Source organism: Trematomus bernacchii, unplaced genomic scaffold (assembly GCF_902827165.1).
Source record: "Trematomus bernacchii unplaced genomic scaffold, fTreBer1.1, whole genome shotgun sequence".
In the NCBI taxonomy this organism is placed as follows: Eukaryota; Metazoa; Chordata; class Actinopteri; order Perciformes; family Nototheniidae; genus Trematomus; species Trematomus bernacchii.
The window spans coordinates 2,629,909-2,650,713 of NW_022987609.1; the positions used below are offsets into that span (position 1 = coordinate 2,629,909).

Below are 20,805 nucleotides of genomic sequence, written 5' to 3' on the forward strand. Positions count from 1 at the left end.
CTTATTCAACTCAAAATCTTCAGAGTTCGCTCCTTCACTAAAACAGTAGCTTTGGTCAGCTAAGGTTCACAGAAGTAGTGGACATTTTCACAGAGAAAATACATTTCAAAATGTCTACAGAAACCTCTCAAACCACATTGACACACTCCACTTCTCTGTGTGTACTCTCATATGTTCCAAACACTCATATTTTCACCATGACACAATAACACAGCTTCCTCTTATGTATTATCATTTTACATGTTGACAACTTCTGCTTTCATATCCCACAAATACATTTCAAAGAAGGCCTCGACTGTGTTTCCGGTATGTTGTCAATTTGCTGTTAGTCTAGGCCTATATTTATTTTTTTTTCATGTCCAAGCCTCGAGTAAGAAGGACCAATTCTACTGAACTCTCACTCAGACAAAACAAAATATTATTATGTCTACAATCAGATAGAGGTTTCCAGTGAATGCACACAAAAGCACGTCTGTTGATTATATCTGTGCATGATATCATTACCGACTTCTTACCGCACTACACCAGTGATGAAACTAACCAAGTACATTTGCCCAAGTTTTGTACTTAGAATATAAATTCATGTACCATTTCTCACTGAATGGATTCTCTAGACTGAAATACATTTTAATAATTCACGCTGTATGCTGTGATGCTTAATGTTACATTGATTATTTGTTTTTATTGAGGGCAAACATACTTTATACGTATTATTTTGATTCAAATATACTGCAGCAATGGACAATACTCTTAAGAAACACATGACTTGGACAAACGTTGAGCTGACAAAAAATACAAAATTACTCAAATTAGTTAAAAGAGGAATTTGATTGCACTGTAAAGATAAACGTATGCCACTTCATGTTACAAACAAACACAGTTCAAATGTAAATCTCTCTAAAAATGTTCTAGTAAATGACTTGCAGTTAAAAAACTAAAATAAGAAGGGAGGAGAGTTCAGGGCGTGTCGTGTGTTGGGAGGACGGACTCCTCCTTTAGAGAAGTGAACAGTTCCTGCTTTGGCAGCGAAGACGGAAGAAAGCAGCTTTAAATCATCAGAGCCTCAAACATGAACGCCCGTCACTCTTTGATCTGCTTCTTCTTCCTCAGTGAGTACGATCACTTACTGTTCCTGTAAATGTGTCTCTTTTTAACAAGTTATTTTTCTTTCTTATCTTTTTTTTAAATTAACAGTCCGTTAAACTTTATAGTGGACGGTAAACGGCTTCTCTGTTTCCTCACATCTCGTATCAGTTTAACATGTCGTTGGTTTCTGTGGTTACAACAGGACGATATGAGTCACTGTACTGACATACATACTTCTACAATAAGTAAAAGAAGAAATACTTACTTTAACATTCATTAAAACCCAATTTCAGAGTGTATAGATGTTTTACTAATACTGTATATTTTCTACATTTTAATGCTGTTTTAATGATTTTGAGATGTTGAAATTCTAGAATTGTTTATTTCTACTCTTTAATTTATACTTATGTGCAATGCCTTGTTTTGTTTTTTTATGCTGCTGCAACGCAACAATTTCCTCTTATCTTATCTTATTCACATTTTTACAAAGTACAAAAGTATTATGATCCAAATGTACCTGATTTAGTAAAAGTTGGCTTCTTGTTATGCCGAATGTCACATTTCAGAATAATGTGGTTTCATCACTTTAATGTTTAATCTGGTAAAAGTGGAGCTCATTTAAAAATCTCACCAAGGGATCAATAGTTTTATCCATATTTATTAAACTAATAATAATGTATTTGTTGATCATATTTTGTATTTCTAATTTGAGTCTGCAAAGTAACTTAAGTTATCAAATATAGTATAATTAAAGTAAAAGTAGCAGAAAATGAAAATACTCAAGTAATGTACCAGTAGCTCAATATTGCACTTAAGTACACAACTTGAGTAAACGTATTTAGCAACTTTCCACCCCTGGAATTATTTAAATATGTATTTTATTGAGATTACTATTAAGCTTCCTCAATCAGAAATGACCCTATTATCTGAGAGTAACAATTGTTTTTGTTTCTTTTCTTTTCTTCCCATAAATATCAATTTATTATATTTCTTCTGCATTGTTTTCCAAATAAAAATGCATTCCAGTAGTTTTTGTTGTATTTTGGAAGTAACAAATCAGTAATAAATTCACCGGTTGATTCAAGACCCTGTTTACCCTGTTGTGGTTTATTAATAATGACCCTGAACATTATCCCTGACGTATTGTTTATGTTTTGGGTTTGCACCTAATCATAATGTCAGATGTGTGTATCTCTTTGTATTTGCACCCTTTACACTATGGATTGAAAGCAAAGCAATTTCCCTCGGGATAATAAAGTTTATCTTATTTATTCATATTTCTGTTAATATTACAGACTGGTTGAGCTGGGCAGCTCCCAGTGTGACTCTGTGGCTCTGTTAAAGATGTATGTAACTGAAATCAGACTACAGTGTATTACAGGAATCAATCAATCAAAATTGATTTATATATCCCAATATCACACATTTGTCTCAGGGGACTTTACAGTTTGTACAGGAATATAGAAACTATTGACTGCTCTTCTTTCCAACAGCACTGAGGGATGGAAACAGTGGTCTCATTAACGCACAAAACCCCAACCGTACAGAAACTGAAGGAGGAAACATCACAGTTGGATGCTCCTTTTCTTTCTCTGGAGGAAGGAAGCTCTTCTGTAAGGGAAAATGTGAAGAAGGAAACATCCTGGTAGAAACGACCGGAGACTCAGAACAGAGAGGCCGATACAGCATCAGATATGAGGAAGGTTCTCTATTATCTGCAATTCTGTATTCGAGCATCACAAAGCTGACTAAGTCTGACACAGGACCGTACCAATGTGGTCTGGACAGATCTTATCCGCTCCCTGACTCATACCAGGACTTTGAGATCAGAGTTACAGATGGTGAGTTTCTACTGGGAGTTTTGGATTTATCTGTTCACTGACACCTGCTGATGTTTCAAATAACCCAATATGTTTAGTGTTACAGTTATATTTAGAGCTGCATATTTTAAAATGTTCTTTTTTATAAAAAAATAAAACCAGTTCATCTGCTACACATCCAGAACCACTACAAACATTACAGCTAATTTAAATATTGTTGCACAAAACATTAATTACCGCCTTCATTTAACGGAATGATTCTATTTATACATTTATTTAGCATTTCCCTTTGTTTCACAGCTCCAACATCTTCAAAACCAGAAGTGACCCTCCGACCGTTTCCAACATCAGCCTCCACACTGACCACCACTCAGAGTTTAAGCTCCGTACCTTCCTCAGCCTCCCCTGAACGCACCACGCAGCCTCAACTGGGACAGACAGCTCCAGATGATCCGGGTACTTTTAGTTTGTTGTTTGTGTTTATGGACCAGGTAGTATCAGAGTAAACAAAGTCTTCTTCTGCTCTCAGATGTGGTGCTGTACGTTGGTCTGATTCTGCTCGCCATGTTCATCGTATTATCGGTTGCATTGCTGATATTCTGTAGGAAGAGAGCCAGGAAAGGTGAGGCTAAAGGAAACACACGCATCACAATGGCAAAAACAATTGGACCTTTTGCAACTTATTTTGAACACACTGCTCTAAAAGTCAATAATGTTGCTCCATTATTTCCCTTGAAACATCTGTTATATTATGATACAACTATTGATATTTAGATTTAAACATTTGTTATTAGTAATACGCTTTCTCAGGCCCCGCTCACACGGGGCTGTTTGCGTTTATGCACAGTATGCGTATTCAAAAAAGTCTTCCGTTCACATGCATTTGTTTCATTTAACGTGTCTGTTCAAACGAGGCCGCTGGAAACACTGTAGTACATATGCCGGGACTGTAAGTGGCGCTGTAACTTCCGCCAAAATACACCAAAAGCAGCGAAGAAGAGCAGCCCCAGCAGCCCCCGCCGCAATGTTGCCATGGCTACCCTTCTGTTCATGCCCCGCCGTGTATTTAGCAACATGTAGTTCATGTAATTCTCCATGTCCACTTGTTGCTGATGGTTGTGGTAGAGGAGCTGTATATTTTTGCACTAATATCTGTAGCATGGTCAGTAGCAGTAGCACTAGCAGTAGCTACTGACAGGAGGAAGTGTGTGTGGTGATTGCTGGTATTCAGCGGGATATAGTAATTTCCTCAGCATATGGATAAATGCTACGGGGAAGTTAACTGAAAGAAACCGAATCTGTGGATATTGCATCGACCGACGTCTCCGTGGAGAGGACCCGCTCAGAAAAGAGAGATATTCTCTACAAACACCGGGTGAGATCCTCCTTTGTCAATATAATGGATCAATGCATGAAATCTGACTCTGTTTATTTTGTTTAAGGAGTATATTGGGCGTTAACTATTCTGGTTTGCCTTTTATAATATTATTTCATTCAAGAACCCCTTGTGCGTTTAATTAACACAGCTATTTTTGATAGTTGCTACAGCAATGAGCAAGAGAGGTGCTATTTTTTTTTTTTTTCGCTATTTTTTCAGGAAATATTCGTATAGAGGTGATTACACGGACTCGGTTGACCCCCCAGAGCGTTTCGTTTGCAAATCTATCCACCTTGGGACCCGTTATCGTTTGTGGGGTCAGTTTCTATCGGCCTCGTGTAAATAATAGGGCTATACGCAAGAGAAACTATGCAGATACAAGCAGTTTTCTCCTCGTGTAAACGGCGCCTTAATAGCACACTTCTGTGATTTGATTATTTAAATCTGGGCTTTTTTGACAAATGTCGTATAGATCGTTTACTTAAAGATCACTCACTGATTCCGATTGTTTGTCCCTAAAACCTTTTAGTTTTTTTTATTTGTTCTAAATGTTTCAACTTGACTGTTAAGTTTAATGTTTTCTTAAAATGTGTTGTTTAACAGGCTGAGTTTATCCCTGTGTCTGGATCCTCTCTGTTCATGGCACTTCAGTTCCACAGTCAAATTTATAATTAAAAAAATACATGTCTTTGATGCTCCTGAAGACCTCGTCATGTAACTAGGGCTCATTTAGTGTTTACAGCACAGATATGAGGCTGTGGAATTGAAGTGACATGGGGAGAGAAAAAGGGAATTCAGAAACTCTGCTAAACTCAATTTGAATCATTTAGGACAAATACGAAGAAGGAGTCCTTTGGAAAAACAATGTTGATCAGTGGGTTGGTGTTATATACAGGTAGATTCACAGCTCATTCATCTTTTGAGTCTGGTTGCTTTTCAACCCAAAAAGGAGTTCAGGTCTGTCAGCTCAAGTTTTTTCTTATAAAGTTTTGTTTTTGAAGCTCATGAACTGCATTTCTTTCAGAACTACCTTTGGAAACTGAGTATGTTTCTGATACAGAGGTGAGTTTGAGTAAATCTGGGACCTTTCAGATGTATTCATGTTTGTAAAACCAGCTGATATCAATACTAACCTGTTCTCACTTCCTGCAGAATAACCAACTGTATGAGGAGATCAGAGAGGAGGACAGAGGGAGCAGTTCTCCTCCTGTAGAAACATCCACCATTTACTCCTACGCCAAACCAAACCAACCGAACGGAGTCGAATCCACAGACGAGTACAGCTTAGTCACTGCAGCCACTTCTCAGAAGGAAGTAAGTCAGAAGTGTGGGAGGGGTTTAGGTTTTCAGCTACACACACCCTAAATAAACTTGAGAGGTTTTAATTAACAGGTGATGGGTTAGATTTGATCACACGTGACAAAAGCCATCTCTCTATCTCACACTGAAAGACGACAGACAATATGACAAATGAAAACATATTTTATTGTACAGCAGAGGAAACATTTTTATAGAGACACATTTGGTTTTAAACTAACTTAATCTACTTACATGAAGATTGTGTTCATCAAGAGATAAAAGTAACATAAAACAGAAAGAGGAACCAGGCCAGATCACATCTCAATACACAAGCTTCCGTTGATCTTAACAGGAAGTCCTCGGACTGAATGTGGAGGTGTGAGGGGGGAGGAGGAAAAAGTGCCGAATAAAAAAACAGATTTTCGGGTTGATAAAGCAAAAATAGATTTGTACATACAACCAAAAACAAGAAGCAGTACACATCCTGAAATGATGATCATGTGACAAATAAAGTTTTCTTTGTTTTCTTGCAGACTAAAGATGACCCGGGTAATCTCAACTACTCGGAGGTGGATTCTTCCAACAGTGGCGCTGCCCCGCTCCACAGCGCCCCCTGTGGCTACACAGATAACGCCCTCTACTCTGATCCTCGGGTAGCACAGAGCTCCGACGTTAGCCACGCAGAAGACGCTTCACCTGCTCTTTACTCCACTGTTTCTTTACATCAGATGTAGCTTCAAATCTGTCATTTCCAAATGTACTTTCTCAGTGACCGACAGATGAACACAAAGCTGTGTAATTAGGCATTTCAAATGTAATCTGGTAAATAACTTAAAGGTCTCCTATCATGCAAAATGTACTTTTTAATGTCCTTTAGGGATCTCACAAAAGTGTCAGAAAATAAAACCCTCTCTTTTCCTCCGTACCCAAATCTCTAAAAACGGGGGCACAACGGAGCTGATCCAGATTCGCGTCCGATATGGTGTAATATCGGAAATGTGAACCCACGGCCCTATCAGAAACATTGCTATCAGAAACAATGCCCGACTGTTTTGGACGTAAAATGGTCTTTGTTTACATTAGCAATCATCGCTAACACTCAGAGCTAACGCTAGAGAGAGTATGTGTAAAAAAGCAGGACATAAAAAAAGGAACTCACCTTGTGGTATAACCGGCAAAAGAGAAAGCATTTGAGCTCCATACTGTTTCAGAAATAATCCTTGAAGTGGTTTGGAACATGATGGCGTTTAATCACGGCAGCTTTTCTTCTGAGCAGGCATTAGCTCCCCTTCCTCTTTTTTTTTTTTTCAAGCTAAGGACCCAGAATCAGCGTTTCTCTAACAGAGCTGAAACAGAGGGATATGAGGGATTTCTAAAATGCATCATCTGTTTGGTATTTTGAGCAAAACACATCATAGACATGTTTTTTATATATCTTTATATATCTGAGACCCATACATGTATATGCCTAAAAATAGCATGATAGGAGATCTTTAAAAGAACTAAAGTTATTAGAGTTTATTTAAGTTTTTAGATTTAGTTTGAAAATATAAAACCAAAACGCTGTCAAAAAAGTAAATGTATTTAGTTTTTAAAATGTAAAGTATCAGATATTTTTATAAGTTAATGTGTTTCTCTGCATCTGAAGACTTTTGTATATTTTGTTACTGCAGTCAAATGTTGTATTTATTCTGTCTTTTTCATGTATTTATTGTGTTTAATTGATAGCTCTGAGCATTTGAAGAACTGTCAGATTCAAACTTCCCTGTCAATAGCATTTACACATAAATACATAAATGTATATTTTGTTGAAGCTCAGAAAACCTGTAGATTAAATAAAAGAAAATGGACACTCTGGACTCAATGATGGCAAAGTGGTTATTATGACAGCTATACGAATAATTGTACACAAATATGAAATTATTACTGCATTAAGTTACAACCAGGTCCAGTGTTAATGTAAATCCACACATACTTGAACATAATGGAATGAAAAAGTAGAGTTCAGAGTGTTTGGAGGTGGACTCGCATCATTTAGAGAAGTAAAGCAGTTCCTGAAGACAGAAGAGAGGCAGCAGTAAACCATCAGAACCTCAAACATGAACGTCCGGCACACTTTGATCTGCTTCCTCCTCCTCAGTGAGTATTTCTATCAGTCTCTCTTTTGTTTTACTGTTATTGAGCTTTATTTTCTTTATTTAATAACAATCGGTCAACTAAGGTTTGCACTGCATTGTCTTGTCATCATCTCATATCAGTCCAACCACATGTTGGTTTCTGTGGTTAAATATGAAGCTCATAGTTAGTATGAGTGCCTTTTTTAAATGCAGTTTATTACAGGTATTATTTATATCCTCAAAAAAAAGCAATTGGTAATTTGCAGTCAACTATTGTTCTTTTACATTACATTACATTACATTACATTACATTACATTACATGTCATTTGTTAGACGCTTTTATCCAAAGCGACTTACATACATTCAGTACTTTTTGTTTTAAAGTTGCCTTTTCTGTTGTAGAGTAAAGTTATTTTTCTGTCCCTTCAGCCCGAATAACTAGCTTTGTGATACAAATATTAGTTCACTTTATTTGAAGCAGCTAAAGAGGAAGAACTGCAGCAGTAGACATCTTTTAGCGGTCTGTTCACAAACTGAGAGCTGTTGATGTTTTATAAATGCATGTTAAGCATTTCACACTCAGATAGGCAATCAGCAGTGTCATTTTACATGAGAAGTGGTACATTGAAAAATACAACACAAAAGCACGCACACACAGAACATACAGGTTTATACTTCATCACAATAAAACCTTTTTTAAGTTTCTAATCAACATTAAACAGCCTATTTAAAAAAAAATCTCTTCTGCTTTTTAAGTTTGATCTAATATATTCATATTTCTGTTGGATTGAGTTATAACAGACTGGTTGAACTGGGCAGCTCCCAGTAGGATCAATGAATGATTTATGTAACTGTGAAATCAGACTGCAGTGTATTACAGGAATAAAGTTACTATTGACTGAACATCTTTTCAACAGCACTGAGGGATGGAAACGGTGGGCTCACCAACGCACAAAACCTCGACCGTACAGAACCTGAAGGAGGAAACATCACAGTTAGATGCTCCTTTTCTTTCTCTGGAGGAAGGAAGATCTTCTGTAAGGGAAAATGTGAAGAAGGAAACATTCTGGTAGAAACGACTGGAGACTCAGCTCAGAGAGGCCGATACAGCATTGATTATAAGGAAGGAACTTATCCAGTAAGTGAAACAGTTCTGTATGTGAGCATCACAAAGCTGACCAAGTCTGACGCAGGACAGTACCAATGTGGTCTGGAGGACAGACCTTTTATTTTCTTCGACTCATACCAGGACATTGAGATCAGAGTTACAGATGGTGAGTTTTAACCGGGAGTTTTAGATTGATCTGTTCACTGACACCTGCTGATGTTTCAAATAACCCAATATGTTTAGCGTTACAGTTATATTTAGAGCTGCATATTTTAAATGCTCGAATTATTAAAAAAACTGTTAATCTGCTACACATCCAAAAACCACTACAAACATTGGGATATTGTTTCACAAAACATGAATTACCATCTTTATTTAACGGAATCATTTGATTTATTTATTTATTTAGCATTTCCCTTTGTTTCACAGCTCCAACATCTTCAAAACCAGAAGTGACTCTCCGACCATCATCATCAGCCCCATCAGCCTCCACACTGACCCCAACACAGAGTCTGAGCTCCGTACCTTCCTCAGCCTCCCCTGAACGCACCACACAGCCTCAACAGGGACAGACAGTTCTAGCTGGTCACGGTACTTTTAGTTTGTTGTTTGTGTTTATGGACCAGGAAGTGTCAGAGTAAACAAAGTGTTCTTCTGCTCTCAGGTGTGGTGCTGTATGTGCGTCTGACTCTAGTCGTCATGATGTTCCTCGTACTCTCAGCGTCTGTGTTGATATTCTGCAGGAAGAGGGCCAGGAAAGGTGAGGCGACATGAAACCCACAAGCATATAACAAACTAAAATATAACCTTTTCCAACTATTGTGACCACCTGGCTCAAAAACTCTCAATGTTTCTAGATAATGTCCCCTGGTTTATCCACAAAATAAGAACTATTTACATTTAAATTATTTACTTTTATTTCAATGCACTTCATAATTAACTATTTTATCAACTCAATATGCATCTAAATCTAACTTTAGAATTTTTTTGAATGTGATATACACTGCATACAGATCACTGATTCGTTGTTTGTTCGGAAAAAGGCTTGTCGTTTTTTTCTTTTGGTCTAAATGATTAGTCTTGACTGTTTAACTTTATGTTTAATTGTTTGTTTAAACTGAGTTTATGGCCAGTGTTTACCGATGTTTGCCTTTCTATGGTGAATGTGGCTCAGTGGAGGGTGTGCTGGACTTCGAATCATAGAGTAGCAGGTTCGAGTCCCACTGCAGTCAGCATGTCGTTGTGTCCCTGGGCAAGACACTTCACCCCAAATTGCTCCTGTGGGGATTTTCCACAGTATTGAGTATGTAAGTCGCTTTGGATAAAAGCATCTAACAAATTACATGTAAAAATGTAATATACCTGGCACTTTAGTTCCACAGTTACATCTCTTTGTTGCTCCTGAACACACCATTAGTCATGTAACCATTGACATTAGGTGTTGTATTGAGATGTATGAGCAGTTAAAATAAGTTGATCTGCCTTCCCTTACTGCTTGTCTACAGATCCTCCTGTGGAACCTGATTATGGTGTTGACACTGAGGTAAGATGGACATTTATCATGGACATTTCAGATATACTACATTTTCTGAAACCAGCTCATAACAAAACAAATCTATTCTCACTTCCTGCAGGCTAACCAAGTTTATGAAGACGTCAGAGAGGAGGACGGAGGCAGCGGTTCTCCACCTGTATTAATATCTACCATTTACTCCTACACCCAATATATCAAACCAAACGGAGTCGAAACCACAGACGAGTACAGCTTCGTCAATGCAGCCACTTCTCAGAAGAAAGTACGTGTGGGAGGGTTTTAGGTTTTAAGCTTCACACATTTTAGAGGTTATAATTGATAGGTGATGGTTTAGATTTGTTCACAAGCTGTTTCTCCACCTCAAACACAAATACAGCAGTTGATAAATATGGATTGACATTTTTGTTTGTATTAAGCTTTATGACATGGGCTTAGACAAATGGAAAATGTTGTTTCATTGTTAAGAAGAGGAAGTATTTTTGCAGTGGCAGGAAAGAGACAATTGGGGACATTTGCTTAAAGCTCCCATGTCATGCTTTTCCGGTTATTACCCGTCCCCTTGTGTGTTATGAAGTTTTTTATGCATGTAAACGGTGTGCAGAGTCAAAACCCTCAAAGTACACCCTGTAGCGAGTAAAACTCTAACACAAACGCCTCGTTGGAGATACGTCACTGCCCATTTGATTATTCCGGGTACCGCCTGATGTCATGCGGTACCCGGAACGAAATGGACCAATCCCGAAGAGCTATGGCCACACCAGCAGCGGCGTGTTCCTCCTCCAGAGGTTCGAAGAACCGGCATTTCACAGACGAAAGCTTCCAAAACATTGCCCAGTTTGAGGCCGGATATGCACAGCTTGTTTGGACCGTTTGGAGCAGGGGAAGATCTGGGTATACAACCTGTAAGTTTGCATTGTTATTTGTGTATTTATCAAACAAGACTGTTTAAATGTGTAAACTGTGTTGGACTGCTAAGCCATTGACACAGTGCTAACTGTGCTAACTAAGTTGCTAGAGTTTCCATATATCAACTCTAATATCAGCAGATGGCCTTGCATACATGTATCTCATAGCAGGAGAATGTCTGCATTCACACACAAAATACCTATTGACAGTATACTCCGGGTGATTTGCCGTGCGGTCAGTCGCGAAACGTAATTACATTATAGCTGGCGTAGCGTGTATGCAACCGATCTAACACACGGAGCTAGAGCTAGTTTTGGTCGGAAAAACATTTTTGTGATGCTACGTTGCTAGCGTTTAAATATATCAACTACAATGTCAGCAGATGGCCTTACATGTTTGTCATGGCAGGAGAATGTCTGCAGTCACACACACGGAATACTCATACAGTATACTCCGGGTGATTTACCGTACATTGTGACAGTACATATACTGCATGTAGCTAACGAGGCTAGCTGTATGCTAGCGCAAAACAATGTATTCATGCAAGTTACATTGTATGGTAGCAGAATACCCGTATACGATTGCAATTATAAACACGTTATTGCTAGCCTAATATGAACCACTAGCTTTCGTTCATAGTAGTTTTATTACACTGTATTATAGTTGCCTTTCCTCCAAGCTAACGTTCATATCGTGTTAGCTACCAAGGTAAACAAAGCTAGGTTAGCATATTAGCAGGCAAGCTGTTCATTACACAACTAGTACTAACGAATCTAAAACAACTAAGTTTCTCTAATATTTTGTGATTTGCATTTGATTTCGTCCAGCCAGATCCTGGCGGACAATCCATGACGGGGACGGGACTTCTACTACTACTGAGGCCTCGTGCTAAAAGGCACCGCACCGGCTGTGCGCAGGCAAGATGCGAGGAGGAATGGATGATATACCGTGTGTATATATGTATATTTATGTTCATTTTGTACATTTCTAAAAATAAAGTTTAATGGAAATACTTAGTAGGCCTATCCTTTCTTCCCTGAATTCATATATAGCAAACCATGATTTGATTTCTCATCAAACAGTAGTAGTTTATAACGGGTAAAAATAACTTACTCTTTGTTATGAGCGGCTCGTAGGCCACAACGGAAAGACAAGGAGACATACACGAGTTTACAAAACCACGGCACATTTATTGTGGTAAATGCAGAGATAGGTGGTTGAGAGGATCGCAGAGTTAGTCTTCCTGCAGCCGCTTTGGAGAGAGACAGGGGCCGTCGTGTGACTCCGGGCTGCTGGGCTTAATAGCACCTCGGCTCCGGAGGTGTCCGTGATCGTGCTGATTAGCCTCTTCAGCTCCACCCCATCGTAAGACAAAGGCCCTGGGGCCGTCACACTCTTCTATAACAACAGTTAAAAATATATATGTATATAAAATATACGGCTGTACCGACGCCATGATAAGACTGATGTTCCGCTGAGAGCAGCCGGGAAAAGCACTGTTAGACATGGGCGCAGCCTCTCTGGTGGTTGACTAATCAGAACAGAGTGGCCGAGCTGACCAATCGGAGCACACTAGGCTCACAGGGAGGGGGGGGCAAGAGCTCCAACGAGTCGTTTAGTGGAGAAAGTGAATACTGCTGAATACACATGCTTGACAGAGATGCTGTATGCGAAACCAATGTGAGTTTGGAAAATTGCACAGTATAAATCTATTTTAGTATACCTCAACAATGTAATTATGATCAGTGGAAATGGCCATGACATGGGCCCTTTAACCTGTTAAGCCCCAAGCCTGTTTTTCAGGTCTCAGGCTCGAAAATGACATTCCCAGAACAAATGACAATAACTTCCCTTCTAAAAGGGGTAAATTAATAATCTTTTTTCTCAAAGCAATGATAAACCTGTGAGTTGGATGTAGAAAAGTCAGAATCAATATAGATATTTTTTATTTTAAAGTAAATTCAGATTGAACATAGTAAAAAATAAACCATGACTTATAGTGAAAACCACCCTTGAATGATGGGATAGTAGACTAAAAGCTTTAGGAATCCAAACTATAACATATAATAAGTACCCTGTATCAAGATTGATGCAAAACAAGTGACATTTGACCTTTTTAGAGAGGTTTAGCAAAAAAAAAGCCACCTCTGGGGTCATTTGGGTGGAAATGGGTGTATTTGCCGTTTGGTCCCATTGGTCGATTTCGATGATTTGACATCTCTTTTGAACCGTTAGAGCCAATAGAATTGAAGGGGAATGTCCACATACATACACACACACACACACACACACACACACACACACACAAACACACGTTACCATTGAGAAATGAGACGCAGTTTGCCCAAAGCGAAACCTATTTTATGCTCTGAAATCTGAAAACTGAAAAATAGTTTTATTGCTGATGGATTATCAGAAATCCTTTCAAAGTGACAGAGACACATTGGATTAACCTATGGATTAACCTTCAGCAGCGTTTTTATCGTTGTAATGCCATTGAAGACAACTTTTGATCAGAAAACAACAAAGGTAAGACATATTGCTGTGTTGGCTACCTAATGCTACGTGGTGTGATGTCTTTGTTAGCTTCTCATGTCGCAAGTTCAGATCGGTCAGTAATGATACCAATACCTGTCCAATCTGTGCAATCTCAGTTTGCTAATCGATATCTTGTTTTTGCAGATTCGATAAGTAATAAGGGTATTTTAACGTGAGTTCTGTGCTAAGGGTGTTAGCATGTTTTCGCTCAGGGCTAATTCAGATTCTTTGTTATTACCCTTATGTTTCCTTTTGCTAAAAATTGTTAATATCGTCAGGTAGCTGAGTTTCTTCCCGTTAAATGTTTCATATCCATGTAACGGGAAGAAACTCAGCTAACTGATGATATGAACCATTTTTAGCAAAAACAAAACACAAGACTAACGCTGAGCCTCTGAATTAGCCCTGAGCGAAGAAATGCTAACGCCGTTAGCACAGAACTCACGGTATTAAACCCTTATTACTTATCATAAATGCACATCCAACCCATCGATTAGCATCGTGAGATTACATAGATTCGATAGGTATCGGTTTCATCACTCCATGATCAAAACTCGCGACATGAGAAACAAAAAATACATCACAACACGTGGCATTAGGTAGCCAACACGGCAATATGTCTTACCTTTGTTGTTGTCTGATCAAAAGTTGTCTTCAATGGCATTAAAACGATAACAACGCTGCTGAAGGTTAATCCATAGGTCAATCCAGGGGTACTCAAATACAAATCTTAAAGGTCCAAAAAATTCAATAAGACAAAGGTCCGTTTATTACGGTCATTCAAACTTTTAAACAATTGCAACAAGATTCTTAACACGAGGTTGCAAAAACAAAAATAATCTGTATGCAGCAGTTTTCATTGTTATTGTGTCTGTTCTTGATCCCTCAGAGTCGCAGTGTAAGAGCTGCACAGTTATGAATAAAGGCAGCTGCACCCTCTTTCATTCAGCATTCCCATTATTGCTTTATAAATGTCTTGCCCCCTTGTGTGTCCACTGAGGTTCGTCCCAACACATCTTCAACAAACTCCCCCTTTGCCTCATCATAAAAACTCACAAACACCAGCAACTGAGCATTGTCAGTGGTGTCAGTGGACTCATCCACAGCTAAGGAAATGCACTGTGCATTTTTTATTCCATCACAAAGCTGATTAATCAAATCACCAGCCAGTATTTATGTTCTTCTGGTTGCTGTGGAATCTGAGAGGGGGATTTGCTTGATTTAACCTGTTATTTCCTCTTTTTGTTTGCCTTCAAACATGGTCTCCATCACTTCAGTCATGCATTCTTTTATACTTCAGTTATTATCCAGTTGAATGTCCTTACCTACTGGCCTAGTTAAATCAAAGTGGTTACTTTTTTTTGGCTTGGCAGTGTAGTTTTACACACCGTCTTATTTGACTTTCTCAGGACTTAAAACTGTTTTTTGGGGGCAGCCCCCTACAAAGAAAAAAAAATATTTACACACGTAAGGTCATCATCTTAACAGTTGTGTATGCTCATCCGTGAGCAGAGCATCAAGTTGACGAGTCTATTACAGCTGAATGCGGCGATTGCCATTTTGTTCAGCAAAACAACTCACAAAATTAGTAAGATCCAAAGCTTTAGTGCGTTTTGATCAACCCGGTATCACGGCAAGACATGAACATGTGACGATCTACCATGCTGGGAGACGTGAATATGTCACGGTTTCGTCCCTTCAAATGTGACAGTTACACAGTATTGTTAACATGGCCCAACCAGTGGAGAAATACCCGGAGGTGCCAAGCAAATGGTCTACCGCGCCTATTGGTCGGTTTTTATTGTCAAAATTAGATGTTTTTAATTTATTTTTTAATCGTCACACTCGATTTCGCCGATTTTCTTGTTGCCCTAGCTGGTCGACACCTCTTTTAGCAGAAACAAAGGCTACATTAATGTATTAAATCGATGTTAATCCATGTGTGTGGAGGTGTGGATGTGGAATTAACGGACGTGACGTTGTGCGATTGCATTGCCAGGCAACGCAATTTACAAACTCTTCAACTACAACCCTAATTATATTTAAAAACATTTTAGAAGGCCTCACAAAATACTTTAATGTACATTAAAATGTAAATGTGAAGGGATGTGTGTAATGTGGTGATTGATATTATTCACCCACGGATCTATGGGTTGGGGGTATTGTTCCGCACGGACATTTTAGTTAACTGTTGATGTGAAATCCGAAAACATTAAAAAAAAAAAAAAAAAACTTTATTCCGAGCTTGCTTGCTTTTCTCTTTGGAGGTCATCACATAACGGCATTGTAATACACGGTTTGGCTGCATTAAATATGACATATCTGCCGTAGTTCTGTATTTATAGAGCCCTGATTAGAAGACTTCTGGACAAACAGGAAGCACTGCCGCCAAAACTGAAAACGTGACGTGGATCATAAATATATCAGCAATTAAACAACATCTTACATTTCTTTTCACACAATACGTCTCCTTGCAGTATCAATACTAATTCGGCTGACTTTTATATTTGATCCAATTGGTAGATAGGTTATATTTACACCATAACGGTGCACAGCTGATATAAAAGGACTTAAAGGGCCCATGTCATGGCCATTTCCACTGATCATAATTACATTGTTGAGGTATACTAAAATAGATTTATACTGTGCAATTTTCCAAACTCACATTGGTTTCGCATACAGCATCTCTGTCAAGCATGTGTATTCAGCAGTATTCACTTTCTCCACTAAACGACTCGTTGGAGCTCTTGCCCCCCCCTCCCTGTGAGCCTAGTGTGCTCCGATTGGTCAGCTCGGCCACTCGTTCTGATTAGTCAACCACCAGAGAGGCTGCACCCATGTCAGTGCTTTTCCCGGCTGCTCTCAGCGTAACATCAGTCTTATCATGGCGTCGGTACAGCGGTATATTTTATATACATATATATTTTTAACTGTTGTTATAGAAGAGTGTGACGGCCCCAGGGCCTTTGTCTTACGATGGGGTGGAGCTGAAGCGGCTAATCAGCACGATCACGGACACCTCCGGACACTACGGCCCCAGTCTCTCTCCAAAGCGGCTGCAGGAAGACTAACTCTGCGATCCTCTCAACCACCTGTCTCTGCATTTACCACAATAAATGTGCCGTGGTTTTGTAAACTCGTGTATGTCTCCTTGTCTTTCCGTTGTGGCCTACGAGCTACTCTCATAACAAAGAGTAAGTTATTTTTACCCGTTATAAACTACTACTGTTTGATGAGAAATCAAATCATGGTTTGCTATATATGAATTCAGGGAAGAAAGGATAGGCCTACTAAGTATTTCCATTAAACTTTATTTTTAGAAATGTACAAAATGAACATAAATATACATATATACACGGTATATCATCCATTCCTCCTCCTCTTGCCTGCGCACAGCCGGTGCGGTGCGGTGCCTTTTAGCACGAGGCCTCAGTAGTAGTAGAATCCCTTCCCCGTCATGGATTGTCCGCCAGGATCTGGCTGGACGAAATCAAATGCAAATCACAAAATATTAGAGAAACTTAGTTGTTTTAGATTCGTTAGTAGTAGTTGTGTAATGAACAGCTTGCCTGCTAATATGCTAACCTAGCTTTGTTTACCTTGGTAGCTAACACGATATGAACGTTAGCTTGGAGGAAAGGCAACTATAATGCAGTGTAATAAAACTACTATGAACAAAAGCTAGTGGTTCATATTAGGCTAGCAATAACGTGTTTATAATTGCAATCGTATACGGGTATTCTGCTACCATACAATGTAACTTGCATGAATACATTGTTTTGCGCTAGCATACAGCTAGCCTCGTTAGCTACATGCAGTATATGTACGGTCACAATGTACGGTAAACCGGAGTATACTGTATGAGTATTCCGTGTGTGTGACTGCAGACATTCTCCTGCCATGACAAACATGTAAGGCCATCTGCTGACATTGTAGTTGATATATTTAAACGCTAGCAACGTAGCATCACAAAAATGTTTTTCTGACCAAAACTAGCTCTAGCTCCGTGTGTTATATCGCTACGCCAGCTATAATGTAATTACGTTTCGCGACTGACCGGCAAATCACCCGCAGTATACTGTCAATAGGTATTTTGTGTGTGAATGCAGACATTCTCCTGCTATGAGATACATTAGTGATGGGAATTATGGCTCTTTGAAGGGAGCCGGATCTTATGGCTCCGTTCCTTTCAAAGAGCCGTTCAAAAGAGCCGTTCAAAAGAGCCGTTTTTAAAAAAAGGGGGCGGGGTTACTAGGTTTATCTGCGAAATAATCACCAGGATAATGATTGACTGCATTGCCAGACCTAATGTCAATAATCTGCATTGTAAACATGACACAAGGTGGCGCCATATCCATGTCATTCATGTCAGTGAATGTACTTTGAATTTACCCTCTGCATGTGTTAAGTAAATAAAGTTGCCTTGCCTTGAATGAAATTCACGCAACTCTTAATATTAGTAGTGTGTTTTTAAGTGGCGATGGAGATTATTTGTTGACCCTGCTTTAAAGGATATTTTGCCTTTACAAATGGTGCGCTTTATCACTGCCTGGGTTTTGGTTGAAGTGCATCCAAATGCTGCTGCGTTTTCGCGTTTGGCTCATTTTCCATCCGAAAAACACGTCGTCTATCTGTCCAGTACCACTTGTTATGACTTCTCACTCTCGCGTATTCCGTTAAGACCCACCCCACCTAACTCCTCGTGCTGAAACCTACCAATCAGAGTAGGGGCGGGTCTTCACAGAATACGTTTGGGGAACAAAATCAAGCTTTTTAAAAGGCGAGTGAATTTTGGCAGGCAGTGAGTGCGGACCAACTTTGATTGAACGATAAGAAGAACGGCTCTCACCAAGTACGACTCGGTTCCCCTCGTTCGTACCAAAGAGCCGTTCAAAAGAATCGGCTCGTTCGCGACCGACACATCACTAAGATACATGTATGCAAGGCCATCTGCTGATATTAGAGTTGATATATGGAAACTCTAGCAACTTAGTTAGCACAGTTAGCACTGTGTCAATGGCTTAGCAGTCCAACACAGTTTACACATTTAAACAGTCTTGTTTGATAAATACACAAATAACAATGCAAACTTACAGGTTGTATACCCAGATCTTCCCCTGCTCCAAACGGTCCAAACAAGCTGTGCATATCCGGCCTCAAACTGGGCAATGTTTTGGAAGCTTTCGTCTGTGAAATGCCGGTTCTTCGAACCTCTGGAGGAGGAACACGCCGCTGCTGGTGTGGCCATAGCTCTTCGGGATTGGTCCATTTCGTTCCGGGTACCGCATGACATCATGCGGTACCCGGAAGAATCAAATGGGCAGTGACGTATCTCCAACGAGGCGTTTTGGGGAGGTATTTTCTGTGTTAGAGTTTTACACGCTACAGGGTGTACTTTGAGGGTTTTGACTCTGCACACCGTTTACATGCATAAAAACCTTCATAACACACAAGGGGACGGGTAATAACCGGAAAAGCATGACATGGGAGCTTTAAGATATTACTGATTTTCTTTGAATATAAGAATGTAAATACTGAGTTGAGAGAATAGTCAGGGGATTTGGGTGATGGGAGACACATCTATGGATTCAGAATTTCAATAGCTTACTGTTAAATGGTGGATATACCTTTCTGTCTGTGATGTTTTACAAATCAGATATTATAAGTAAAACATGTGAAATAATATAGCAATATCCTGTACAATTATGTGAAAACATGAATAAAACTACACATCTTCAGATGTTATACATACACAAGTGTCCTACACTAATAATACAAAGTTATTATGGCTGTTTGTACCTTGTGTGCACCGCCTAGTGGTTAAAGCACGTTATTGAATTAGTTGTGTATATGATATGTCAATGAACCTTAGAAAATCTTGAAATCTTGAAAGGGATATGCAAAATAGCCATTATATACAGTCTTTAATTAACTATTAGTAGAGAATAACGAGTAATGAATATACTTTATAGGGATCTGCAGATAAATGTTTAGTCTTCTCAAGCACCAACTATCAAATATCTCTCCTGATTGTTGGCACTTGACAATCACCTTTCCCTGAATTTTACTCAGGTGTAACTAAAGCCTGATTTAAGGGTTGTTTATATTTCACATCATTAATCAGAATCTGCAAAGTAACTAAAATAAATGTAGTGGAGTAAAAATACCAGGTTAACCTCAGAATTGTAGTGGAGTAGAATTGCTGTTTTGTTTAGTAATGGATATTGAATATGGAATAAAGGTTTTGACAAGACCTGGTGTGACAATAATCAAAAAGGACATTAAAAGAGCTCCAGATGTTAATGATCTAAACAAAACAGCACACCTGAAATGTATATTTAAATACTTAATTAAGGGCAGTGAATGAGTTTTTTCTGTATGTTTTTCAAATCAGTGTTATACAGTAAGTGTCATAGACAGTGTTACATTGCTATTATTATCCTTAAAATATATGTAAAACAAAACCGCTTATGATCTTTTTATTTGAGTGGTTTACTAATGACAGTTAATTCTGTTTTTGCTATTGATGGTTTCATTTTTGTGAAAAATAATAAAATAATAAAATAATAAAATTCAATAACGTGCTTTAACCACTAGGTGTCCCTTTCTATCAGCTGTGCACCGTTATGGTGTAAATACAGCCTATCTACCAATTGGATCAAATATAAAAGTCAGCCGAATTAGTATTGATACTGCAAGGAGACGTATTGTGTGAAAAGAAATGTAAGATGTTGTTTAATTGCTGATATATTTATGATCCACGTCACGTTTTCAGTTTTGGCGGCAGTGCTTCCTGTTTGTCCAGAAGTCTTCTCATCAGGGCTCTATAAATACAGAACTACGGCAGATATGTCATATTTAATGCAGCCGAACCGTGTATTACAATGCCGTTATGTGATGACCTCCAAAGAGAAAAGCAAGCAAACTCGGAATAAAGTATTATTTTATTTTTAAAAAATGTTTTCGGATTTCACATCAACAGGAGTCCGGTTAACTAAAATGTCCGTGCGGAACAATA

General features: G+C 38.8%; 1 protein-coding gene across 2 annotated transcripts in view; it reads left to right on the plus strand.

Moving 5' to 3' along the window:
• Positions 1–956: 956 nt before the first annotated feature.
• LOC117483432 overlaps positions 957–20,805 on the plus strand; it is a 61,613-nt gene continuing 41,764 nt past the window's right edge. Inside the window, exons 1-7 of one of the 2 annotated variants that reach the window (XM_034131773.1) lie at positions 988–1,109; positions 2,580–2,927; positions 3,207–3,362; positions 3,436–3,528; positions 5,309–5,346; positions 5,437–5,598; positions 6,117–6,508. In XM_034131773.1, coding sequence (XP_033987664.1) covers positions 1,070–1,109; positions 2,580–2,927; positions 3,207–3,362; positions 3,436–3,528; positions 5,309–5,346; positions 5,437–5,598; positions 6,117–6,317 — 1,038 coding nt within the window. In that variant the 5' untranslated portion in view covers positions 988–1,069 and the 3' untranslated portion in view covers positions 6,318–6,508. Of the gene's footprint in view, positions 1,110–2,579; positions 2,928–3,206; positions 3,363–3,435; positions 3,529–5,308; positions 5,347–5,436; positions 5,599–6,116; positions 6,509–20,805 lie in introns of those variants that run through there. The other variant, XM_034131774.1, reaches the window with a different exon arrangement.